General features: G+C 37.3%; 4 protein-coding genes across 4 annotated transcripts; 2 read left to right on the top strand and 2 right to left on the bottom strand.

Moving 5' to 3' along the window:
* Positions 1-3,529: 3,529 nt before the first annotated feature.
* Positions 3,530-9,038, top strand: LOC110730198 (ruvB-like protein 1). Its single transcript, XM_021909977.1, has 12 exons — positions 3,530-3,610; positions 4,087-4,275; positions 4,420-4,551; positions 4,743-4,892; positions 5,152-5,307; positions 6,801-6,935; positions 7,140-7,205; positions 7,300-7,406; positions 8,048-8,147; positions 8,266-8,357; positions 8,447-8,516; positions 8,609-9,038. The coding sequence occupies exons 1-12, from the start codon at positions 3,530-3,532 to the stop codon at positions 8,696-8,698; spliced, it is 1,368 nt and encodes a 455-aa protein (XP_021765669.1). The 3' UTR covers positions 8,699-9,038.
* A 289-nt stretch (positions 9,039-9,327) lies between these two features.
* LOC110730197 (late embryogenesis abundant protein 18-like) lies at positions 9,328-10,400 on the top strand. The gene is made up of 2 exons (XM_021909976.1): positions 9,328-9,532; positions 9,921-10,400. Exons 1-2 carry the CDS (start codon positions 9,446-9,448, stop codon positions 10,233-10,235), a joined length of 402 nt encoding a protein of 133 aa, XP_021765668.1. The 5' UTR covers positions 9,328-9,445; the 3' UTR covers positions 10,236-10,400.
* A 154-nt stretch (positions 10,401-10,554) lies between these two features.
* LOC110730196 lies at positions 10,555-16,524 on the bottom strand. The gene is made up of 2 exons (XM_021909975.1): positions 15,963-16,524; positions 10,555-11,328 (listed from the first exon to the last, which is right to left on the bottom strand). The coding sequence occupies exons 1-2, from the start codon at positions 16,209-16,211 to the stop codon at positions 11,092-11,094; spliced, it is 486 nt and encodes a 161-aa protein (XP_021765667.1). The 5' UTR covers positions 16,212-16,524; the 3' UTR covers positions 10,555-11,091.
* Positions 16,525-17,288: 764 nt separating this feature from the next.
* On the bottom strand, positions 17,289-25,526 carry LOC110730195 (AP-2 complex subunit mu). The gene is made up of 13 exons (XM_021909973.1): positions 25,118-25,526; positions 23,208-23,385; positions 22,618-22,708; positions 21,854-21,948; positions 21,616-21,705; positions 21,486-21,534; positions 21,241-21,379; positions 19,640-19,756; positions 19,098-19,188; positions 18,870-19,012; positions 18,205-18,319; positions 17,883-17,927; positions 17,289-17,797 (listed from the first exon to the last, which is right to left on the bottom strand). Exons 1-13 carry the CDS (start codon positions 25,198-25,200, stop codon positions 17,717-17,719), a joined length of 1,317 nt encoding a protein of 438 aa, XP_021765665.1. The 5' UTR covers positions 25,201-25,526; the 3' UTR covers positions 17,289-17,716.
* Between the last annotated feature and the right edge of the window lie 1,673 nt (positions 25,527-27,199).

Here is a 27,199-nt window from a genome sequence, read left to right as displayed (position 1 = left end):
GGTCAACTCCTCAACGACCAAGAATCTGACGACAATATGTCGTCCCTGGCCTTTCTCTCCCAGCCGGATGGGTAAGTCAATTCTCCCGGCTGGGTAGACCATCCCGCCCCCAAAACCAACCAGGGGGTGGGTGACCGGATGCATGCTGTTGACATTGTATTTCAGCTTTTGCAAGCACCGGAGGCTGATGATGTCTGATGAGCTGCCGGTGTCAATAAGGATTCTTCCAACCAGCTCGTTGGCAACCTTACATTCAATGACGACCGGGTCATCATGCGGACGACGGATGCTGCCCCTGTCCTTCTCAGTGATCAAGATGTCTGGGAAGGAGGTGCTTGCAGACTCCTGCTCATCATCATCCTTGCCCATCTTTCGAAGATGGCTCTTGGTGCCCCGGATGGTAGGGACACCACAGGAGAACCCGCCTGCTATTGTGTAGACCGGCTCCTTGTCGGTATCCGAGCTACTAGCAGGCTGGGGGGTAGTCTTGGATGACTGGCCCTTGCTCTTCTTCTTTGCCCCGGCTAGGGACTTAGAAATGTAAGACTTCAACATCCCCTTGTCAGCCAGACGGTCCAACACTCGTTGTAGGCTGAAGAAGTCGTTGGTGTCATGGCCAACCTCCTCATGGTATTGACAGAATTTGTTTTTGTTCCTTGATTGAATGGAACTTTTCATTGGATTCGGCTTCTCTAGGGATAGCCGGTCCTTAATTTCCATGAGGATGGAGTTGCAGTCCTTGTTAAACTCGTACTTAGGAACGTACGGTTTAAACTTTCTTTTTCTTCTGGGACGGCTGGTCAGAGTCATTAACCGCCCAGATTTCTTTTCTTTTCTTGCTCTCTTCTTTATTTTTGGCCGGCTGAGCAGGCCGGCTATCTTTCTGCTTGTCGGACTTCTTGGAGTCCGACTGGTTACCAGGCGAGCAGAGGTCGGTAGCTTGAATGTAGCTTTCCGCCTCCCTCAGGGCCGCCTGTAAGGTGAAAGCCCCTTTTCTGACTAGGTCGAACTTAAAGGTCGACCCGTCTCTCAGACCCTTGAAGAAGTCTGTAAAAGCTACCTCATCAGATAGTCCTTGAATCTGAATTCTGATCAGATTGAACCGCCTGACATATGAGCGCAACCCTTCTCTCTTTCCCTGCTTAACAGTGCTCAAATCAAGGCTTGTTTTCTTAGCAGGGATGTTCATTGAGAAGTTGGAAGCAAACAGGAAGGTGAGCTTCCTGAAATTGTCAGTGGACCCGGCTGGCAAGTTGCCAAACAATTGTTGGGCAATGCCCTTCAATGTAGCCGGGAAGCATCGACACCAAGTGGCATCATCCAGCCCCTGTAAGTACATGAGGTTGATGTAAGCCATGAGGTGGTCATCCGGGTTGGTGGTACCATCATAGGTACCTCCCAATACATTCTTAACCTTGGCTGGCTGTGCCGCCTCGGTTATCTCCCGGGTGAACGCAGAAGGTTGTTCACCTAGGCGTAGCAGATGGAGCTGCCAATCCAGTGGCTGGACATTTTGATATGTCGCCTGACCTCCGAAGAGAGTCGGCTGCATGAAGTGAGGGGGATATTGACCGTAAACCTGAGTAGGTATATACGACACAGTTTCAATCATCTGAGGGCCAGAGTGGACGGTATTATCACCCGTTTGGCTCTCATGCAGGGAGAGAGCATTCCCTGCAGAAGTATTGTTGAAGCTGTCAGGAAAGTTCGACGTTGAAGCCGACTCAGACAGCTGTTGATTTCTCTTCCAGTTGATTATTTCCCGGGCATCAAGAGATGATTTTTTACTTCCCACCGGCTAATGAGTCCGGCGGGTGTTATTGGTATTCCCTCTTAGGAAGAAGAATCTTGGACCAATCAATGGTCCCGGCTACCTTCTCCTTTGGATGGGGAGTTGGCTGCCGATCTTTGACTGACTTCCCCTTTTCCAGAGTAGTCTTCTTGGCCGACTGACCTCTACTTGGGCCAGCCCGACTCTGGGTGATCAGCTCTTTAATTTCACCCTTGAAACTTGTCATGAACCTCATGAGTTCGTCTCGGGTGACAGGTGTTGATCCTGCGGCCGTATGGGTTTCCCCTTCCGGCTGCCCAGAGGGTCGACTTGTACCCGCCTGGGTGGCGCCCCGCTCCAGAGTATCTCTGGGTCGGATGCGCTTGATTCTGAGAGAGCCATCATCGGCTGTAAAGGTTTCGACATGAGGATCTTCATCCTCATGGTCTGTAAAGACTTCTGGGTCATCGCCCAGACGGTTAGGGGGTACAGACTCTTGAACCATTTTCGAGGTACTCTCCCCACAGACGGCGCCAAATGTTTTGGGTGCTTTTGTCCCTCGGGAGAGTTACAACACGAAGACTGATCCGGCGTGAGCTGTACCTGCAAAACAAACGGAGACACCGGTTGGGTGGTGCTTCGCCTCCAACGAACAAGTTAGTAACTTGAAGGGAGAGAAAAAGGTGCGGAAATTTAGGTGAGTATCTGCTCGGATTCCAAGCTCAGGTGTCTCTATCACAGCGACAATTTGTAGTAAATGGTAAAAACGTGCCCTCCAAAAGAGGGAAATCTCCCAATTTATAGGGTTCTCGGGATTTGTGCCCCTGATTAGGTCACTGATCCCTAATCATTGGTGGGCTGCGTCGCATTGCGGCTTTCTCGGGATTTGGGCCTGAAGGCCGCCATATTTCCCCCTAATTTCTGGAGTGACACGTGTCAGGCAGGGATTGGTCCACTTTGGGCCATCCTGAGGCTGACACGTGCCATCCTCTGATTGGACCACGTGGCGGGGTAAAATTACCCTAAACAGTTACCTCTCAAAGATTTAGGGTAACAAATACCCTTACCCTCCTCAAACACAAACAAGGAGTAAGTTATACGATCCCTTTTCATGATCAAACCAACAAGTAAAAAGATAATAGTTAAATGATTCTTTTATCCCCTCTTATTTATTTCCTATGAATCCTATCCATTCCATTTTAATTATTTGAATTTTGAACCAAACGCCCTCTAAGGACTTGGTTTTTTTAGCTTAATTTCAGTTTAATTCAATTCAACTCCAATGAGTCAAATCAGCTCATTTCAGCTCCTAATTTCCTTCTCTCATATATAATTCATTTTAGCTTTATTCAGTTAAGTTCAGCCCCAATCAATTTAGTTATTTTTTGTAAATCAGAAAAAGCCCTAAAAGTTTATATGCAAAAATATAAAGGGACAAACACATTAAAAAAAAAATTAATAATAATAATTTCCTTTAAAAAAATAAAATAAAAAAATGGAAGGAGCAAGAGTCCAAAAAAAAAAAAAAAAAAAAAAGGCCCAAAAATGTGGATTTGTTGTTGCCCATAACCAAAAAGGAGAGGGAAAAAAAAAAAATATTGAGAAATCTAAAATAGTGTAATTCCCTCCTCTCTTCTTTTCCTCTTACGCCTCTCACAAACTCAGACAATCTGACATTTCTCTCTTTTCCGGCGAGCTTAACCTTCCAAACCGCCATCACCGCCGCCGCAGCACTGAAGGTTAACGGCGCAGTCGAAAATGAAGATAGAAGAGGTTCAGTCCACTACTAAGAAGCAGCGGATTGCCACTCATACCCACATTAAAGGCCTTGGCCTCGATGTACGTTTTCTCTCTTTATCCTAACCTTTTCCAATCTGTGAATTCGATACTTTTTAATGGGTTTTTTTTTCCCCTTTTATATCTTCATTTTTTTTTCCAAATTTTGAATTAGGGCGGGGTTTTTAGGGTTTAGGGTTTTAGTTCTTCAGTTTTTGCTTTCAGAGTTTAATGTTCTTTTAATTTTTATTCGCTAATTCTTGTATTAGATGGTCTGATTGTTGAACCAAGTTTTTAGTTACACCAAGAAACATTTGAATTTAAGCAAAATAAGGAAAAAGTTTACAAATTTGCTGTCTATGAAAACTGGGAAGGGGGGATAATGTGTTAATTAAGAAATTCGAGCTTAATTGCTTATTGCAAAGTTTGTTTGAGCTCTGTTAGTTCATTATCAGTTGCGCTTCCTTTACGAGCTTATATGAGTATAGTGTTGTGCTTTTAGTGTTGGAGTAATGGGATGTTTAACATCTTTTGTATAGGCCAATGGGAATGCAGTTCCGCTGGCTGCTGGCTTTGTGGGTCAGGCACAGGCAAGAGAAGCAGGAGGGCTCGTAGTTGATATGATACGACAAAAGAAAATGGCCGGTCGAGCTTTGCTTTTTGCTGGTCCTCCGGGTACTGGGAAAACTGCATTGGCCCTTGGTATATCTCAGGAACTTGGGAGCAAGGTAATTTCATATATTGCTGAGTTCAGTCATATGGGTGTTTAGAATTTGATTCATTTTTAATGTGGACGTAGATGTGTAATTTCTAAAAATTGGCCTAGCTAAGCATTACAAAATTATATCGTTTGGTTTATATCTGACTTGCAGGTTCCATTCTGCCCTATGGTTGGGTCAGAAGTTTACTCATCAGAAGTGAAGAAGACTGAGGTCCTAATGGAGAACTTTAGGAGAGCCATTGGTTTACGTATCAAGGAAAACAAGGAGGTTTATGAAGGAGAAGTGAGTCTTGATTTGTAGTGTAGCTCTATTTTGGTTCAACTTTTAGCTTCTATCGTGATGATTTTGTGGTGGTATCTGCTGTGTTCACATTCGTTCATAAATATATATAATAGTCCAGGCATGAATGCTCAACTTCTTGAGATAAATTATTTGTTTGAGATTCTCTTACACTTCACCTACTTACATTTTAGGTGACTGAACTCTCCCCCGAAGAAACTGAAAGTGTGACTGGTGGCTATGGTAAGAGCATCAGTCATGTAATCATTGGGCTGAAAACTGTAAAAGGAACCAAGCAATTGAAGCTGGATCCAACTATCTACGATGCTTTGATAAAGGAAAAGGTATATCCATACTCTTGTTCATGGATATTCTGCCATATCTTGTCTATGTTGTCATATTGCGTGTTCTCTGTATACTCCATTTCTTCCGTAACCTCAGTCAAAAAGGAGAATCGTTAGCTCTTTAATTGTTTAATTTTAGGAAGAGGAAAGGAGGTTGAGAAGATGCAGAGTATTGCTGTACTGGTTTAAGCAAAACTACACTGCTTATTGTCTTTGATTAATACTCACCAGGATCTCTTATATCTGTTTGTGGATGCAGGTGGCTGTCGGTGATGTTATTTATATTGAAGCGAACAGTGGGGCGGTTAAGAGAGTGGGGAGAAGTGATGCTTTTGCCACAGAATTTGACCTTGAGGCGGAGGAGTATGTCCCACTTCCTAAAGGAGAAGTTCATAAAAAAAAGGAGATTGTGCAGGTTTGTGATGTGATGGTTGCTTCTGATTCCGCTGTTTATTCCTTGTAGTCCTGTGTCATAAGTCATAACCCGTAAGCTGTATGATACGATGGCAATGCAAAATGGATCTATAAGAACTGAAGTGAAATGTGTCCTTACTGTAGTTGTGAAAATGGGACATGTTTAACTTTCCTGGTCCATACACATTACAGATACATAACAACGTAATTAACATATTATGCATTTCTGTGTAATGCGGTATTTGAGTAGGTTTAAATGTATTGAGGCTTTAAAAGTTTTTTCAAGGTTTTTTCATGTTGGATCTTTGTGAAAACCTACTGTATAGCCTAGATTCTGTTTCTGAGTTTACAGTGTTTCAAGGCTTCTCCTCTAAGAATGATTACTTCCTAGGATTGATTTTAAGATAGGAGATGTCTTCATTGAGAGTTGAGACAAATTTTGATGTCTGCCTGACTAGGAGAAATGTTTCGCCGCCCCCCACCCCCAACAAAAAAAAAAAGAAAAAAAAAAGGAATATCTCAATTTCATCAAGGAAGCAAGTCTTATATGAGGATCATTAAATGGATTTGAATCATTGCTCTAAGCAAGTCTTATATGAGGATCATTAAAAGGATTTGAATCACTGTTCTAAGCACCATTGCGTACACCATCACCCCAACTGAAATATGTACTACCTATGTTTCATATTTTTTGCAACTTTGGGGTATTATTTGTGAGATATAAAATATTCCAAAGTTGCAAAAATTATGAAACAGAAGTAGTATAAAATTCTTGGTGTCACAGCAAATGGGAAACCCTAAGTGATAGAAAAGACCAAAGGATAATAATTACCCCTAGCCCTTTTGAGAGTGAGAAATGAGAGATGATGATCAGATAGAATAATAGGGCACAAGAGAGGGAAGGTGCAGGAGACTAGGAAAAATGCAAATAAGAACAAAATGAAACGTTGGTGAAGGGGGACTTCTCATCCGTTAACTGGAGGGAAGAATATATATGAGTTTGAAACAACAAGGAATTATATTGTTTATTTACTTATATATTACTACAATAAAGAGAGAAGTATCGCAAGAGGACAAGGTATTCTCGTACAGAAGCATGAAGAAACTAATTACAAATCAGCCCAGTCCTGTTGGAAATCCCCCATAGATTAATCTTTAATCTTCCAGCTATTGTTTATTCATTTGACTGGGCTGTTGTTATTATTGCTGTAAAAATGATGAACCGCTGTTAAAAAAAAAAAATGAATGATGAGTTGTTACTATGCTACGATAGTAATATTAGTGAACTCTTTTGTCCTGTATAAATTATCAAATTTTCCTTTCTGGAATGTTCCCAAATTGTTGTTCAAATTTCATTTCCATACAATAATTTTTTTTTACTTCATAAAGAGAATGATGCCTGCAAAATCCTAATAGACTTTTCCCAAGATTCTCTTGGTTTGCATAGGCTGGATGTTCTTGGTGACATTTTGCTTAATTTTGTTTCCTTGCCAGGATGTTACCCTGCATGATCTTGATGCAGCAAATGCTAGGCCACAAGGTGGACAAGACATATTATCTCTGATGGGCCAGATGATGAAGCCTAGGAAAACAGAAATCACAGATAAGCTACGTCAAGAAATTAATAAGGTACTAGCTTTTGTATGCTTATATTGTAGTCTTGTATTCATATACTTGTAATTCTGTGCAATAATAATGCTATTTTATTTTTTATATTTTTGTAAGTGCTTCTAGATTCTATGGCATATGTCCCTATAAATTTTAATGTATAGCTGAATTTTTAAATCTAAATTTTTCCACCGAAGACTTAATTTCTTAGTTCTTCCTTGTCAGGTTGTTAATCGATATATTGATGAAGGTATTGCGGAGCTTGTACCTGGAGTGTTATTTATTGACGAGGTGCTTATTTTGAAATTTTCTTATAGCTTGATTTGTGCAAAAATCAATTGTATTGTATATTTGTATCCCATGATTTTGACAGATATCTTGACAGGTGCACATGCTGGATATCGAATGCTTTTCATATTTGAATCGAGCATTGGAAAGCTCGTTATCCCCAATAGTGATCTTTGCAACAAATAGAGGAGTATGTGATGTGAGGTATGCATCTTAAAGTACAAATGCCTGGGAAAATCTAGAAATCTGTGAAGAATTTTTTGCATAATTTGTGAAGATCGAGGATTTGTAAACTACTGTGTTATGCTATGACATTGTCTAAGAACATAGGCTGTCAATTTTCCGGGGTTCCCCCAAGTTAGTCCATACTCCATAGTGAGCAACAATTTCACTTGTTTCTTTGACTTGCTTGTCCTAATGCTCTGAAAACAAATCTTTGATTTGCTTTTGCCTTTAATGAGATACACTCATACACACATGCTGCCCATATGAGAGAAATTCAGGCATATATCCAATTGAGTGAATCGCTCATCTTGTTGGTAAAAGAGAATATAAATGTTGAAACTTGCCGTATTTGCCTAATCTTGCAAGAAAGGATGGGATATACATGTACCTGATTACCTATTTTTTGGTTTTGGTGTCAGAAGTTGTTAACATTGACAAGCTTGTGCACTGCCTAAAGATATTTTGGAAACATTTGTTTTATCATAAGGTTGTCATGCTTTGTTTACTCCTTGTGCTGCTTCATACTGTCTTCAAGAAATTTAGTGAAGAGATTTGTAACAAAGATTAAGCAATTGGATTGTGTTGTTTTGGATTTGACTGGGTTTTATTTTTTCAAACAGAGGAACAACAATGAAGAGTCCTCATGGAATACCTGTAGACTTGTTAGACCGGCTATTGATAATACGAACAGAAACTTATGGTCCTGCTGAGATGATCCAGGTCCTGTAATCTTCATCTGTACTTAATTGCTCTTTGCACAAATCACTAATTTTTATCATCCAATCAAATTTTGCTTTCTCTGATTTTGTTTTCTGTTCCTGGTGTTTCCATTTACCAGATTTTAGCAATCCGTGCTCAAGTGGAGGAACTGGTTGTAGAAGAAGAAGGTCTAGCTTACTTGGGTGAGATAGGGCAGCGAGCATCTTTGAGGTTTGCCTTTCTACTCTCTTCTTTTATATATACTTTTATTTTCACTCTCGAGTCTCAAGTGTGACCAACTCTGCCCTGTGGCTCAACAGACATGCAGTTCAGCTGTTATCACCAGCAAGTGTGATTGCCCGGATGAATGGCCGAGAAAATATATGCAAGGTATACCAGCTTTCCAATACCTTTATATTTCAAGTAACTTTTATAAATTTCCTGGTTACACGTACTTACAATTCTATTTGTGCAACTTTTAGGCGGATATTGAGGAAGGTGATTCATTGTATCTGGATGCCAAGTCTTCAGCAAAGCTTCTGCAGGAGCAACAAGACAGATATATTGCATGATGCATTTGAAGTCATTAGATTTCTGTAGTTTAGCTCTGGAATGTATATTTCAGATCAGGGAGGGTGGTAACTTGTTGAATGATTAATTACTTTGGTGTGCAAATTATATGCACTGCGATTCACTCGGAGCAGTACTGCATTTTTGCTTTGTAGGAGCTGTACCTGGGGCATGTTGCATCATGTATCAAAATCAAACAATCTCATGCCATTGATGGTTTAACAGTGCATATAATCATGGGTTTTCAACAGTTGATTCCAGACCTTTTAAATTGTTTGTACTGAAATTGATATTGAGAGCTTTTTGTGCATATATATATGAGGGCGGAAAAATTTATTGACACTAAGGTGTGTTAAATTCGCTTTATTTTCACTTATCTGAACTTATTAAAACTTGTTCAGATTTAGACCATCTATTAAACCGCCTTTCAAAGATATGTAATTAAACTTCCATCTAAATAGCCACGTGATAAAACTTGTAAAAGGATCGATGACAGATTGATTTAACTTATCTTTCATTCATTCATCATGTTTAAACACCACCTATATAGCCTGCATGTCCAACACGTGGCATGAACCGCACAAATTTCTTCTTCTATAAAAAGTATATTAGTGTCCTTTAGATTGTCTTCAGTTGGTAGTTATCTCGTTTATACATCAAACTTTTATTTAAGATCCAACGACGAGCATTATCAAACTCAATATTGCAGTTAATTTTATTTTGATTTGAAAAGCAAGAAATCTGTGAAGATGCAATCAGCAAAGCATAAGGTTAGCAACATGGCAAGCGCTGCCAAAGAGAAGATACAGGTTGCCAAGGCCAAAGTTGAAGAAGAGGTATCCCTTCTTTTTTAATTGCACCATTTGAGTTTTACGATTACCAACAAACTGAAGTTTCCTTTTGTTTGTCCCATTTGAAATCTTGTAAAAAATGCCAAAAGAAATCTAGCTAATTACCGAATCAAAACATAGTTACGTGATATCTTGTTAAATTCGTTTCCAATTTTCTGGTTTCGTACATGATCCTAAGTAGTTATAACTTTCAACGAGCTTGAGGGATTAAGTAGTTATAACTTTCAACGAGCTTGAGGGATTATCAAGTGGTTTCAAGAGATCTTGGGATCGATTAACCCAAAAAAAAAAAGGTAAATAAAGTTCACCCGTGTGTACTACTCCAAACTTATGAAATCTAACTGAAGATTTGAAATGGATTTTGAATTGGCAGGCTCAGCAGGCGACAGCGAGGACAAAGGAGGAGAAAGATATAGCGACAGAGTTGAGGAAAGTGAAGGAGGCAGAAGCCAAGGCGGAGTTGCACAACTCGAAAGCGAAGCACACAGCAGAGAAACTGGATGCAAAACAACTAGGACATCATTACCATATGCCTGGAACTGGCATAGTTACTGGTGCTGACCATGTACCTGTTAAAATTGGCAATCAGCAGGCTTATGGAGCAGCGGGCAATATACCCGGAACCAGAACCACAACTACTACTACACATAACCAAGTTCAACCTCCACACTACAATAAGCATCTCTAAGTTGGATGGCTTGTTTCAAACCCCATTTAGCGTTCTTTCTTTGACGTTTGTAGGATGGTTTAATCTTCTATTACAGTAGCAGTGTGTTGTAAGAATGTTTGGAGAATGTTCATATATAATACGCAGGTTTTATGCCTTTGTTTAATTCAAGGGTTATTAGTAGTACTTTTGCATCTTGTTAGAATTCAGTCATCGCATAAATGTTTATATTACATGATTAATTAAGAGTACATTCGTGCACGAACCCAACTGCTCCCGATGATGGACCTACGCATTCAATTATCCGAACAATGAACAAGAATAATAGGCAAGCATACAATGAAAATAGGAAACTGCAAAGTTGCAGCCGAAAGATTAAATTTTCAATGAAGACAATTTCTAAATCAAATGCTTACATTTATTCGCCCAAAAAGAAAAAGAAAGCACTAGTTAACTAATAAGGAGTATCACAAAATGTGTGTAATTGCTGAGCTTTTCTATGCAGTGAAAGGGTAGACTTTTGGTTTCTTACACTAATCTACGTTTCAAAGACCAATAATCTTACAAGATTGGGGAAAACAGAATGTATACGCGTAATAAGTTTAAGCAGATCAAACTCACTGACCAGCGCAGCCAGCCTACAATGTTTCTACACGATAAGGCAGACGCTAACGCCAGTTATATATAGATATAACCACAAACTCCCTGAAAAAAAAAGGAAACATACAGCTAAATAGCAGGGAAACATCTGTTGAGTATGAGGCAACATTTCGGCTTCTTTATCAGCAGAAAGCAGTTTCTTCAGTTAAGTTATAAGCTCTATTTTACCTCCATCTATCTTCTCCGCATCAAGTGAGATCAAGTACCCTGTTTAACTCTAGACCCACTGCAACTGACCTTGAAAGTCCACCAATTGTTGAAACTTACCATCAGGAGTCATTTGCTGATTTTTAACTTTTGCATGTCTTACATTGGCCTTCACTTGATACCTTGGGAATGATTTCGACTGATCTTGCATGGCGTGTGATGTTTCTCGTGAAACTTCATTGAAAAATTCATCCGCTACATCTCCATCTTCATCTATTCTCAGACGTTGTGCATACCATTTAAGACCCTGTGATTACAGTTAAACCTGTTAGTATAAGAACTTGAAGGAGCTGGAAATGCAGACATTTTGATTTAATAGCATAGTTATATCTGTCTATATACAGTATAATAAACCAAAATCCAAACAACTGGGGACATATTTCACTCTATACATTGTACAAGCAATAAAACAAGTCATTGGTGCAAGTTCTGTGATCTACATATTTTGTTTATGCTTAAATTATTTAATAAATGCTACTATATTGTTGGTCAAATCTCTTAAGCATTGGAGTATAGAGTGTAGTTATGTACAGATTTATAAAAACTATTTGGCTCAGGTACTACTTAGGATTATATGATAGTCGTACACTCATACTGTGTGATAACAGCACCTACCAAGGGCAAAGTACAAGCGTATTAGTATGCTCTTATAAAATATTGCTCCACAGCTAAAACAACTACCAAGAAACACACAATAGTTTAAAATGGACTACATAAAATGATTGCCTACCCTATCGGGCATCCACCCTGGGTGAAAACCTCATCAGACATCACCAGAGGTACAGTTTGAAAGCCTCTAAAGGGGTGAAGTAATGCTAAGCTATTAATGCAAGATTCTATGCCAATAATTTGGAAGAACTCGGACAAGCAGCTCAGTTATATGTAAAATAACACATCTAAGTGAGGTCTACAATAAGAACTGCCAATTCAATATTTTATTCTCCAAAAGGTACAGAAAGCTTTTCCTGCATCTACTGCCCTGACAAGTGACAACCCAAGAAAGTATGGGAGATATAAGATAAATGACAACTTGTTGTCATGAACATACAGCAAATTATACTTAGCTCGGCAAATTTAAGTTCCATCTATGGAAAATTTGCAGGCGTATTACACTACTGTGGCAAATGGCCCCTCTCTCTCAAGACATGATGGTCCTGCACTCCTGCTATTTTCCAATACACTCCCTCAAGTTTATGGTGTCTAAATGCCTGCTACAACTTGCCCACAAAAGAATGGGAAAGATCCTGAGAAAATATACACTTCTCATAATGAACTATAAGTTGAACTCAATCATGCAACGGTTTCAGCAAGGGTGCAAAAAGCACAGCCACAAGAAACAATGAAAAAGCCACCCATCAAGCAAGGCAAAACATTGATCTGATAGAGTTTGTTATTCACTTAGTCCTAAAATCTAATTATCTGAACTGAACTTACTTTTAATTCTAAAATGATATTGGTAACCTTTATATGTATTGACTCAAAGCTTATTGGGCCCAACCAAAACTCATCTGAACTAATTTTTCAAGAAAAAATTATGCATTAGATAAAACAATCAATGCTGAAATACCTTTCATACAAAAAAAGAGGGCAACTAACTACTACATAGGAAGTAAAAGAACCCCATAGGAAATTTACTGAAGCAGACAGATATGATAGTAAAGCCAATTCAGATATACACGACATCCTTTCATCAAATGACCAATTTCTCACAAACAAAATTTGTTCAATTGGCACTACTCTGCCACAATCTCAACCCTCATCGTGCTCTATCTCAATTCACAATCCTATGTTCAGACTTGAGTGCAATATACTCAGGAGCAGTTCTTAAACCTGTAGGTGATGACATGTACATTACGAACCAGACCAAACACAGATAAATGTTTGTAGACCTTTAGCCATGTATCACACTAACTACACCTTAGTTTCTAATGCAGCCATTTATCAAGAAAATTAACCAATTACTAAGTATGTAGCTACAATTATTGAATAGTTTCAGGATAAAGATAGGTAAAGGAGGGAAATTGTGCTTTTAAAAAAATTTCTATAGTACAAGTCAAAATATCAGTAATCAAAGCAATTAAGGGAAAGAAGTATAATTGTACTCAAATCTTCACAACTTTCTAAAGCTCAAAAAGAAAAGCCAAAATGCTGCAATAGAAGATAGGATTAGACTACATCCTTAGACTAATTTAGCAACAACTATGACTCCATAAGAAGTCCCAAAACAGAATATAACAGGCATTTGATGATGGACAGTTCCCCACATATATAACAATATCTTGAGATGACTTTAGAAAGAAAGAAAAAAAAAAAGAGGTGCAGCAAATGAGACAAACAGTTCTAACTCTAAATTCTCAGGGGGTACAGAATAACAAAACTCTTCAAATCTAGGAATTAGGATAAGTTGACTAAGCTTAGGCAATTATCTACCAATAAATATTATGATTAAAACTTCAAACATGAGATATTTCAAAATAGAGAATGGCAATCATCAGATGATGAGCAGTTCCTCAAACATATCCCAATGATTTATGTCAAAAATTAAGCATATACATAAGGAAAAATGGAAAAGAAAAATCCAACCTTTCAACTTTTTCTTTACAAAAATCCAACATTTTGATTATTCCTCAAAAATCAAACCTTTATACCCCTCCTTCTCCAACAGGTCCATTTTACCTATAACCTGATAAACAGGTTAAAAAAGTTTTTTTTTTTATTTTTTTTTATTTTTTGCATTTTCCCTTTTCACTCCTATTCTTTCTCACTCCTCTCACCTCAACCACCAACCCCACCTCCGTCACCACCAACCCCACTTCCGTCACCACCACTCAACACCGCAGAAATCGCCGATTTCTACCAACCCTCGACGACAACGAAGACAGATGAACAGAGGATGGGGTGGACTTGGATAGTGCAATGAGGAGAGCAATTGAGGAAGATGAAAACCGCGAAATGCCCCGTTGTCGCGCCGGAGAATGCAGTGAGAGTGATGGAAGGTGGTGGCTGTGCGTTTGGAGTTGTGGGGCTGATTAGGGCAGATCGAGCGTGGGAGATGGGTTTTTGGTGGTTTTGTGTGGGAGGGATGGTTTTGGGGAAGGGGGTTCGCGCTGGTTGCCGAGGAAGAGGGAAGGGGATGGCGGTGAGGGAGAGGGTTCAGCGACGGCGCCAGGGGAGGGGGATCTGGGCGCGGCCGACGCCGGGGGTTGGGAGGAAGGCTGCGCTGGTGGTGCTGGTGGCTGGTGGAGGAGATGAGTGAGTTTTTTTTTTAAATTTTTTTGGAGTGGCTGGGCGTGTGTGTTGGTGGCTGGGCGGTGGAGTTGGTGGCTGGGTGTGAGTGTTGGTGGCTGTGCGTTGGGTTTTGGTGGCGGTGGGTTGGGGTGGTCAGGGAAGGGAGAGGGTGGGGCTGGTTTTCTGATTTTTTTTTTTCCTTTTTCTTTTAATTATTTTTGCTTTTTAATAATTAAAAAAATAATTAACCTATTAATAGCTGACACGTAGAATATGACTTACAAAAATGGGTCATCAACAGGTAATGGACCTGTTGAAGAAGGAGGGGTATAAAGGTTGGATTTTTGAGGAATAATCAAAAGGTTGGATTTTTGTAAAGAAAAAGTTGAAAGGTTGGATTTTTCTTTTTCATTTTTCCTATACATAATCCCTAATTTCAAAAAAGTTAGATATAAAAGCACAAATCTAAGTCTAAAGTAGGTTGACAAAAATTTAAGGGATAAAAATAATTACAAGTATAGTAAATCCCAAGGAAACAAAAATCTAATAACTATAGTCCTCGCATATGAAATCATGCACAATCTTACCTACAAAGTAGTATTGAAAAAACTCTAGATCATACCAAAGTGCTTAAAATTAACAACACAAATTTTCAATGAATAAAAGTTGTACGCTTATAATGAGTGCATGACAAGGTCCATAATCAAAGATAGAACCATATAAAGCAGAAACTAACTCTAGGTTCATGTGCTCATACCCTCAAGAGAGAGTAAAAGGGGGTTAGAAGCAATCCTTAAAAGAAAAAAGCCAGTCCTCATCAAAAACCATAGCATATTCACTTTATGAAGGCGAACCCAAATACTTCTAAGTTCTAACCAAAACTAAACTTACGCACCACAACACCAATTGACAAAAAATCGAGGTGATTGGCCGATACTTCTTCACCAAAGTTAATCTCCAAAAAAAGTTCAATTGTTCAAGTTCAACTAGGTCATCACACAGATAGCATAAATTTTCTTTCAAAACAATATAGTCAACAAAAAGGAGAGAAATAAGCTTTTTAGAAAGCATGTATTATGTTTGCACCAAATGCCTTCAACAACTAAACTGCCCAAAATCCATCACACCCACATCCTTCAACCATTCCATGCGGAGAAAAAAATAGCTTTCCAAACTCGGTTGAATATCGTTCAAATAAAGCACCCTAAGGACACTGCTTGCAAACCCCACAAACTACTAATGATTCATGATCAAAGAGATTTCTTGTACTCTATTACTCAAAAGATCCAGGAAAAGCTAGGAATCATTTTATATAGGAGAACAGAAGATCAACCCAAGTCAAACCATCCAACTTTATAATTCTTTATTACTAAATATGCAAGTCACTCTACTATCAGCAGCAACTCTAAATCACTATATTAATCGAAAGGACAATAAAGTTGTCAAATTTCATAGCTTCCCAGCTAATTCTAATCCATTGTTTACACAATGTCATAAACATGCTGCTCTAAAGATACATTTTGACAAAGTCTCCAATAATTTCACACCATCAAATAAGCAAACATAACACATAATATTATACTGATCACAAATTTGCTCAATAGAATTACAAAACCCAAAATAGATTAGCAAAAAAGAGATGAAATTGGTGACCTGAACTCCACCATCGCCATTGCAAGGGACCAAAATAGGACCCACAACAGGACGTTCAACAGGAACTTGAACTGGAACACTGAATCCTCTACGAGGGCCAGTATGAACTGGGTCAACATTCATCCGATTGCGGCGAATATCGTCAGAATTATTCGGAATATTATTAGCATCATCATCTTCTTCCATGGATTCATGCCCTTCATCCTTCGTAAACCCTAGAAATCCGGCGATCCTCTTAAAGAACCTCATTTAAAAGAGAGAGAAGGTCGCAGAGGTGCCGGCAACGGCGAAAATGGCGAGATATTGAAGAGAATTTTTCTGGGTAACAAGAATTTAGGGGAATTTCAATGGATCGAGAGGAGAGAGAAAGAGTGAAGATGATTGAATTTGGGGGTTATTTGATTGAATGAATGCTTTAAAAAGGGAATTTTGTGAGTTTTGTGTGTTGGTTTGTCTTTAGTTTGTTGCTTTTTATAATCTTTGGGTTTGGGGATTATTAAAAGTTTAATTTATGGATTACACACTTTCAAATGTACTTTTAAGTAATCATGCAACAAATTGGCTTTTATTCTTCCTAATTACACTTACATTGCATCTTTGTTGAACAACGATAATTTGGAGCTTTGTATGTAATCTGAATTCTGAACTACTTTGTATCTGATATCTAAACTAGTAGTAGTCTAGTAGAAGCTTACAGTACAATTGCACGCGTGTATAGGATGATTATTGTTAAAAGTACGTCCATTCTTTATCATCTCTTAAATTGTTACTTCTTATTATGCGGTGTATTACATAACAACGCGAATTTCACCAATAAGGCAAGTTCGGCAACACACCATTTTAAGATCACATACCTAATGCGAATATGCATAAATGCTAAACCGAGAGAGTTTTCAAAATACAAAGAGATTTCGCCTAATAATCAATGCCTAGTGTAACATGAATATATCTGTGGGGAATTTATCTAATATCCTTTGATCTTCCTTTCCTACAACAAATATGGATTCCAACTTGAACCGAGTTTTAAATTTCAATTTTCTTAACTATGACACGCAACTTTTCTAGGATCAATTAAAAGGAGATTTTTCTGATAATTATTTCTCCAACATTGGGGCATACTATTGAAAAGAGAGAAAGAGGTCAGTGAGGAATTTCGTGCAACTTCTGAAATTGAAAGGAAAAAAAGTTGTAATTCCTTTAGATAGTCCAAACTATTTATATTGCAGTTGGATAAAAACAATACAAGATAACTGCAAATATTAAACACAGCAGTACAAAACTAACCAAAAACGGTCCCCAGGTGAAACAGAAGATCTGCACACAGCATAAATCTGAACCTCAATGATATTAAGCAATCAAATTCAATGTGGAGAGAATCGCGTACAAAGATACAAATTCAAAACTCTGCACTTCCCGTACCATAAATCTGAAAATTATTCTTTACATAAAAGACAACATTTCCACACTATAAAATGCAAATAATCATATCAACATACTATGCTATCAAAGACTGAATTACTAAAAATACAGGGGGGGAAAGGATTTGACGATGATGCAAAGAGGCAACATAATAAGCATTCCCGGAGAGCAACGCGCAGAAGATTAGCCAGACAAGGGGTAACATGAACTTGAGAGTTACTGTTACCATGAATTAATTCAGAACATCCAGCTGCTAAACTCCTGAAAATCTCTACAAAGCGCTCAAAGAAAAAAAATCTCCTTTTGCCAAGTCCTACTGCCAACTTCCATTGAATTTAACACCTAACCTCATAGGAACCAGCTTTTGTTATGTAGCGAACCCATTCAACAGTATTGTACCCACTTTTCTCCCATACCTGCAGAGACAGGACGAAGTGAGAAAAAAAAAAAATTGACACATCATTAATGATACGGCAGAATGACTTGATCAAAGTAAAATACCTTAAGAAAACGAACACGTAACCCTGATGCTGTGAACATAGGAACCTGACAAAAAAAAATTTACATCAAATCAGGTAAAATGATTTTAGTTCTCAATCCACACTAAGTGCAGAATGAAGTCATATACTGCAGTACTGTACACATGCTTCACACACTGTATGTTTAGCATGAATGAAGTCAAAGATGAACACTTAGTTATCTAATTTGGACCTAAATATCACAATATTTTCAGGGGGAAAAAAAAAAAGACATGTAATCTAAGACCATTACTTAAAATAGAAAAAATGTACATCCAGCAACATTGCAACAGTTTATGAGATACCTGGAATTCCATTTGAATTGGTGGCCTTGTTGAGGACTTTTTCTCACCCATAGTTGAAATCAACTCTACCTCAGCACTTAAGGTTGACTCCGTCTGGCCAGGAAACTTTCTTATTCTGTTATCAAAATTCAAGAGTTATTACAGAGCAGCCAGAAAAGTCAAGGAGGCGCATCAAAAAGGGGAGACATATAACAAAACACGTCCAATTTTTTAAAAATCAAACAATGATAAATTAAAAGTTTAACATTGGATTTACTGACTAAGAATATCCTCCCACATTTACGAACCTATATCATAGTATTATCTGGTTCCAAACAACAAGGTATCATTGGCCTATAATGCGTTAAGAAAATACTCACGAGCTCATTGAAAAGATTTGTGAGACAGCAATTATTAGCATAGCTGTTAAAGATATGATAAATGATATAATAACACATAAGGTCATTAAGTCTGTAGCACAATTACATAAAGTCTATAAAAACCACAATTACAGAAAGTCTAAGATCACTTCCAGGTCAGAAGACGTCCTAAAAGGTATTCAACTCTCATGTGTTGAGGAATAAAGATAATATGCGGTACAAAAGCACGTGCAATATGCAAACAGATACGGGGGTAGAAGCACTAATCGACAAGGTAAATTGAAAAAGTGTCAGGAAGAAACTCACTTCCAAACCAAGCTATCGATGCTTGGATTATACTTAGCTCTACCAGATGTCACTTGGAAACTTGTTTTAGCAGTTTGCTTGGGAACTGGTATTTTAATCACAACTCCAAGAGCAAACATCTTTGCTCCGAAGACACTCTTAACCTGATAACTAAGACTTATAAGCAGATGTCACAAAAAAACATATAATAAGATTGATGCTTGGCTTCACAAGAGAAACTGTACAAACCTTGACGTTCACTTCCATTCGTGTCCTACCCAATTCCTTGATTGTTGGCAATACTCGAAAAGGCAGGTTCACACCCTCAGTTATACGATACCTGAAATATCAGGAGCAGAGAATATTATAAAAGTAAGATTTGCAAAAGCTGACAACTAGATGAAATTCCAGATGAAAATTTCAGGACAACTTTACACAGAGGACAAAAGACAGAGTGAACCAGAGAGCCCGGAGCATAAATAGAACAATATATACAACAAACCATGCATCCTGGTGTTTTAAAAACTAGATAAACACAAAATGTTATAATCAATTGAACCTCAAACATTAAGGGAACAAAATTATGGCAGACATTATAATATTAGATTCAAGAGTCATTCAACAACAAAAAAGACAAGAAGCTGCTTCAAATAAAGAGACTGCATCATTAATTCTTTAAATTGATCACCCGGTAAACTTCATTAATTCAAACAAAGAAACAGCATCAGATATTTCACACCAGCCAAACATTAGCCAAAAAGCCTATTCATTGAAATAGCAGTGAGGCTTACTTCATTAATTCAAATTCACCATCTGGAGGGACAAAACTGACAGTCTTCTCTGAGTTGAACCTCGTCAAATTAACACATTGGTGGAAGGTTACATCATCCAGCTCAATAGTCTTCCCACTGAAAAAAGGAAGCATAACAAGGATATAAGAAGTTAACTACAGCTAAATCTGAGCAGAACCATGTGAATTATGAAACCTGTACTGTGATAAGAGCTCACAAGCAAGGCTTAATAAGTACTTTGTAATAAATAGGGCTTGACCTAGAGCTTTGAGGTACAAATAAACACTTCTACCCATGTGGATTCAATAGTTCAACATGGTGCAACAGACATGAATATCATACTATCATAACTGTTATGCTACATATTTACTGTAGGATTATGCCTACAGGACACTCAGCCATACACAATGCTCTCCCATAACAATATATGTACAAATGTGCAATTACACCTTAAGAAGACCCAGTTTGTACAACAAAAAAGCAAGATTAGTTGATAATTATCTGCCCATAAATCAAAATTTAATACACAAGAGCTATGAGTAGGACCAAAGCTTATGCAAGAGCTATGAGTAGGACCAAAGCTTATGCAAGAGCTATAAGAAGAACGAGCAAAGGAACGCTTCTAAAATCACATGAAGGAACAGTGTAAAAACATATATGTTGCTGACATTAGGCAAGAAAGTACATGTATTATATAGCACATTAATAAAAACGTATTTCAAACTATGCATACATGCAAATGGATCTTGCAAATTTTGTGAAGAACTAACATACTTTACTGATGTTGATGGGAGAAGGATTTCCAATACCAAAGCTTTTCTTTGGCTGAATTGGCGGTAATTTTAAATCATTTCAGCTTTATAGTTTCAGTTATGTTATGATTTGTAACTTTCCAATCAGCATTTACAGTAACTGCATTAGGACCAAAATTTGAATTTTTTTCCCTAGATCTAAATATGAAATTTTATCCTACAAGCTTTCGTTTTGACTTACTCCTCAAGATACATATACTAGTGCTTGGATATGACTTTGAACAAGTTGGTGACCTTGCTAGCAATTTTCAGAAGTCATGATTCTCAAGACCTAATCTAACCCAGCATTGGCGCACTGCGTATATAGTAAGCAAAGTGGAGGGATGATGATCTAGGGCAATGGCAAATTGGCACATTAAGAAAATATAGTACTTCCTCCATTCTTTTTTAAATGACACAGTTTCTTTCATCAAGTTTGCCGACACACAGGTTCAACAATTAAATCTCTAATTATCATAAGTAAAAGTTATAAAAAGCTAATATTATGAAAATATACATTAAGATGATTCTGACATTATCCCACATGACTATGTGTTATCAATATTTATAAATCACAAAAACTATTTAAAGTATAATTTGTGAATAGTAAATAAAAAAGACCAAAGTAATAAAATTTCATGGCAAATATGGTATGTTGTAACAGCTATTTCTAACAAGAGACAAAACTAGCATAAGATTGGTCAAGGGGTAAAACAAAATTAATACAGTAGATTGTTAATAAGAGTGAAAAACTAACTGTAATCTCAGGCAGACAAATGATAAGAAAGAAGACTGATTGACAGAAGCTACCTTTTTGCGGGACGTGCTTTCAACTGTGACTCCTTTTCAAGACCAATTTTATCATTTAATCCCAGCTTCAAATCAGGCATTCCAGAGAGAAAACACTTCATAAGAATCTTTCCAGTAACATCACAACGCAGCACGCTACCTGTAAAAATCAATAAGGATTACAAAACACTACATAATCAGACACTGTCAAAAACCCCAATCCCACATATGCACATAAAAGGGAGAGTGGGGGGACCCTGACCCACCTTTCGAAGACATAAGAAGATTGACACTTTCCACAATATCTAGGAACACCTGCAGGGGAATGCTAAAAATAATTAAACAATAGACTAAATTTGTGATATCTAACACACTGACAAGACAAACTTATATAACCTCATTCTTTTTGTACATGAGACCTTCTCTTCTCCAGCCGACAGCACCTGTAACTTGCAACGTTGCATTTGGCACTGGTTTATCGGCAGGCTAGATTTATGGAAACAACAGGAAACAAAGAACAAACAAGAAAAAAAAAAAAATTTACATAACATCCGGAAATCTTCATAAGCCTTTGTCAAAGGCAAAAGTCAAACATAGCTATCAAATAATATTATCAAACAGATAAAATACATACCTTCGATGAGAAGGGTGAACGTACTCCCTCCTGAGTGATGTAAAGCTTCAAAATTTCAGGCGAAAGATTTTGTGGGTAACCAAAATCCATAATTTCTGCAATTTAGAAAATATCAGAGCATAATAATATAAATGAATTTTGTACGATGGCTTGTGAAATATAAGAACAGGTGACGGCAACACCATAAAAAGACAGCATAAGGTAAGATGATTTTGCAAAATTCAATGAGCAAACCAGTGTATAAAGTCAGATATATGAGCACAGGAATGCATTCATATCTACAACATGCATCCCACCATCCACTACGCTTAAGTTGATTTGCTAAGATACTTATGAGAACCTGTGCAATACACCGCTGCTCTTATTATTAGCTTGGTAAGAAAGTAGCTATAATCATATTCATGATCACTGCTAAATCTTTCCATTCTAGTTTCTATGAAGTCATCGACTATAGCATCAAAAACAGTGCCCCTACAATATTTCAAGATGATACATCTATGAATAGAATCCACAACTTTTACACTCCCTAACCCTTTCCCAAAAAAAATTGAAATAAAAGAAGACCAACTTTACATCTATTTTTAATTACTAACTATACATGGTTCTTGTTTTACATTCATGCCTAATCACTACTATATCATTTTTGGCAGTAGAAATACATACTGCATGATAACATATATAATTCATGTGTTAGACACAACAAACAATAAGAAATAAATTCAGAAAGGTCTGTCAAAATAAATTACATAATATGCATTACATACCATCTAGCAACTCGTATATGAGGACAAAATTATTACGAATAGCATCTTCATCAAATTGACCGCCAAAGTATGATTTGAAAAGATTCACAGCCTGCAAAGAGTTGAAATTTCATGATTAGCCAACTTTATCACTCAAATTACTTAACGAGCTATTAAGCCAAATCTTCGTCTTATTTAGTATTTTGCTTGTTTCTCAAAGTAGCTTCCTACTTCAACTAATCATAGCATCTAGCTAACAAGATGAAGGGTCAAGTCAAATGCTAAATTTGACTTGTGAGATAGCATGACTAATTTCATGAGAAAGCCTGAATCTATATAAAATCAGAATTCATGATTTTTTCAACCAATCAGAGGCAGCTGGTGTTTTCAGGATGAATCTAAATCTATTAACAATCAGAATGAAGTAAGTGAACTATAATTCATGATGATGCCGTTGAGTTAGTAGCAGCTTCAGGAACGCTGACTGGACAGATAATTATGGAAGAGAGATAGTAGAAATCAAATAAAAGAGGAGAGTGATATACGAAGGACAACTCTTTGAAAATCCATCATCAGAGAGGAACTCAATCCCAAAAATAACAAAGAATTACCTCAACAACAAACTTGAAAGCACAAGCAACATTAGCATTGCTGCTGACAACAATTACAATGTACACGTTGCTGATTCTCATATAAAGGAAGGAGCAGCCTCCTATTTGCCTCACAGGACAAGTACCAAGTTCCTTTGTTTGCATAATATGCATCCGAAATGCATCAACCATATTGCCCCTGTAGAAAAACAGTTCATAGTCGTTCACAAAATGCATCAAGGAGAAACAATGCAAAAGCCTCACTCTTCAGGGCAATAGTGAGTTTGCATACTCCAATTTATCAAGTAACACTTCTTTAATCCATTATCTCTCGAGTCTTGTAGTAAACAACATTATTTTGGGAAGAGGGGGTGGGGTAAGAATTCACAGTAACACACAATAATATTTAAGATGCAAATCATGCATCAAACTACAAGGTCCGATGGTTCATAAACCAGATTGCAGATTTCGAAATTGAGTAACATATACCATAATTTTCAGGTATCACACTTTATGTAGACAAACTAAAACAGCTGTTGAGGTTACAGACAGATTAAACACCAAAAGCATGCCTAGATTGAAAGTATAAGTTTGGGTTGGGGGGCCATTAACCCAAGGTATATAATTCCTCTTTTATCCACGTTTGAAATTATTCCCATAGTAATATATTCTCCCTGACTCCTCTCTTTCTTTCTCCTCCACAACACCAACTCCATCCTTGATAGGAATATATCTCCAACCTTTTTATTTCAACCCTTTTATCAATTAAGAAAATAATTGTTAGGAATGAAGAGCAAGGTGAAAAAAGATTACCACGGCCTTGAACACCATAATTAGATCTCAAACCTATTGAAGAAAGAGGGGGGGGGGGGGGGAGGGAAGGGGGGACATAGATCAGAAAGATGTGAGGTCAGAGGTGTAAGATTGGTGATGGGCCTGGGGTGAAAACGGTTGTGGTAGAGGAAAGTTGGTTGATCATGGAAGTGATGGTGTGACGAAGCTAGAGAGGACAGAGGGTAACAGGCAGTATATTTACTCTTAAGAGTTAACGCTACTAGTTACCCTATTGGGAAAGCAGCTTAATTTACTTCATTTTTACCCCCATTTCAACCAACACTTACGAACCTACATCCCCCCTCCTCACTGAAATACTACTCTGCATTTCTTCCAAACCAGGCACACCCTCTCAGTCACTGCTATAAAGTATGGTTTAGTCTTAAACTTACTTGACACAGGATAACAATGCAGAATGCCTACATGACGTCATGAGTCAGACTGGTACTAATGAGAGATATGAGCAAGTTTGTCTGCTCTGATTCAAAATTTTACTACAGTACTCATTAATCTTCAGCTCTATCACTCCAAAACTTCCAATCTTTCACTCCTAAACACTCCGTCATGGCATCATTAGCTCAAGTACAAAGCACATGAAGGAGCATTTAAAACAGACAGTCCGGTTCTGTACGTATCCATTGATAGCTACCCAGCAACAAATAAGCAACTCCTAAACAAAACTCGATTCATTAATCGGCATTGTCTCGAATTACTATGCGGTACTGCCAGCCCAGGTCAGGTCACCATCAACAGACAAAGCGTACATTCACATCCACTTTGATACAATCCTATTGTATTATTCAACAACTCCATGCAATTACTAAACAGCAATCTAAATTTGTAATTTCAGCTTCTAAATCGGTAAAATCACATCCATCACTCGAAATCAAGTAGATCAACACCATCACCGGCATAAATCACCCAAAACAGGAGCAACAATTCAAGCAATTAAACTAACAATCGAACTAATCCACCAAGTAAGTTGAACAAAATCACATATGAATCAAATTAAACTTCAAATATCACCAAATACACAAATTCAACATCATAATCACATTCAATCAACGCAAATAGATAGAAATCGATAGAAAAATTACCCGACATCGTCACGATAGAGGCGATTGATAAGAACATCACCACGAAGATTCAAGAAGTAGATTGCAGAAGCTGCCACCGGCATATTTGAACCAGTGGATCTAAATTTCACCAAGAATATCCAAACCCTAAAATGAACTTCGAAAAATCGATCGCAGAAATGTAGCCGAGATCTAGGGTTTCCAATCCCCCAAAATTCAAGTACCGATTATCGATTCAAATGTGAGGAATTAATTGAATTTGAAATTTGCATTTTTTGGGTAATTATAAGAACATTTTTATGATTAAATTGAGCTGGAGAATGAGAAAAAGGTCAGAAATACAGAAAGGTCATAGTAATACAAAAAAGAGGTAAACAAGGAGAAAATAGAAGTTTCAATCACAACTCACAAAGGGGGTGGTTGGTGTAGTGCTAGTGTATAATGCAAACATATTTAAAATGTTGTATTCTACATAGCAATTGATTAGATTGGTTTAAAAAAAAACAAAAACAAAAACAAAAAAACGACAATTTAGTAAAAAAATTGACAATTATGATTTAAACCTTCAATATTTTAACTCTCATTTATCGGGAGATAATATCACAACTTTGTGCTAGTGTATAATGCAAACGTATTTAAAATATTGTATTTCGTGGGTAATTGATCAGATTGGTAAAATAAATAAATAACAACAAATTTGTAAAAAAAAATGACTATGATTTAAAAATTCAATATTCTAACTCTATTTTATCGGGAGATGAATCACAGCTTTTGTTTTTTGTTGAGCAATTGTTTGAGCTAGTCCTGAGTGAGCCCTTTTAAAGGTTGATCCAAATTGACAAATTTCGTTTTCGTGTCTTTAAGCTATACATTCTCAATTATCTCTGGTCATTGAAATCACAACTCTTGTTTTCGTTGAGCACTAGATTGAATAAGTTTTGAATGAGCTCTTCTAAGGGTCATGAAGTAGTTCCCGCTATTATGTAGGTACTAAATTCTAAGGGTCATGAAATACTTCCCGCTATTATGTAGGTACTAAATAATTGACTGCTTGAATCGGATTTTGAGCATGAAGATTCCATTTTTTTTTTATTCTTATTTACCATTGTATATATCTTACAAGTACATTTTTGAGGCCGAGGGCTCAACTGGTTAAAGCTTTCTTCCCAATTCAGAAGATTTTGGGATCGATTTTCACCCCCACCCTTGTGGCTCTCTAAACACTTAAAAAAATGTATTTGTTACAATACATACAATTCCTCTTTAAAACTAAAAGAGGTCTATTTATCACTAGAGTAACATATAATACATTTGAAGAATGAATTCACGATCATGATGTTAGATATTTCCTTATTAGGAAGATAGTGTATATTTCGTCTGTTTTTTTTTTTTTGCCTTTTTTTTAACGGGAATAATAATATCATTAAATAAAAGCTATAAGGCATCTACAATAATAAAGATATGTAAACCACAGTTTTAGAGAAAATATCATAACTTTTACAATCAAAATCATAACTAATTTGCATATTTGGCATAGCTCATACTCCACCGCTTCAAACTTGACTCGAGCAATGATTTTCGATGTCTTTGCATCTTTCCAAATTGAGACCTCCGCAATATGCGTTGATGTTTTAATCGACCGGTTGATGACAAATCCCAGATCCATAGGAATCCAAATCACCTTCCCAATTATTATAAGAACCCTAAAAATAAAATTCTCATCCATAGATGAGAATCAAAATCCCAGAAAATTGGGACATACTCTCACAGATGGAGAGAATAAAACAAAACAAATAAACCAAAACGTAAAACAAAACAAAAAAAAACTAAATTGAATTAAAGAAAAAGGGTCGGAAATAGTCTAATTTCCGAAGAAATTAGACTATTTCTGGCCTAAACGGCCAAGAAAATTAAAACCCTAGAAGAGAGAGGAGAGAGAAGAGAAAAAAGGGGCGGCCTTGTGCTAAGTGACTAAGTTTTTTTTTTTTTTTTTTCCTTCCTTTAAGATTGCACCAATATCTGAATTCTAGTAACATATAGTACTTGGTCTAATAGTAAAATTGTATCTTATACCTTATCATGTATACCTTAGGGGTGAAGATT

This window comes from Chenopodium quinoa, unplaced genomic scaffold, assembly GCF_001683475.1.
Source record: "Chenopodium quinoa cultivar QQ74 unplaced genomic scaffold, ASM168347v1, whole genome shotgun sequence".
Lineage (NCBI taxonomy): Eukaryota > Viridiplantae > Streptophyta > Magnoliopsida > Caryophyllales > Amaranthaceae > Chenopodium > Chenopodium quinoa.
The sequence above is the reverse complement of the archived record's forward strand: the minus strand, read 5'-3'. Positions and strand labels throughout refer to the sequence as shown.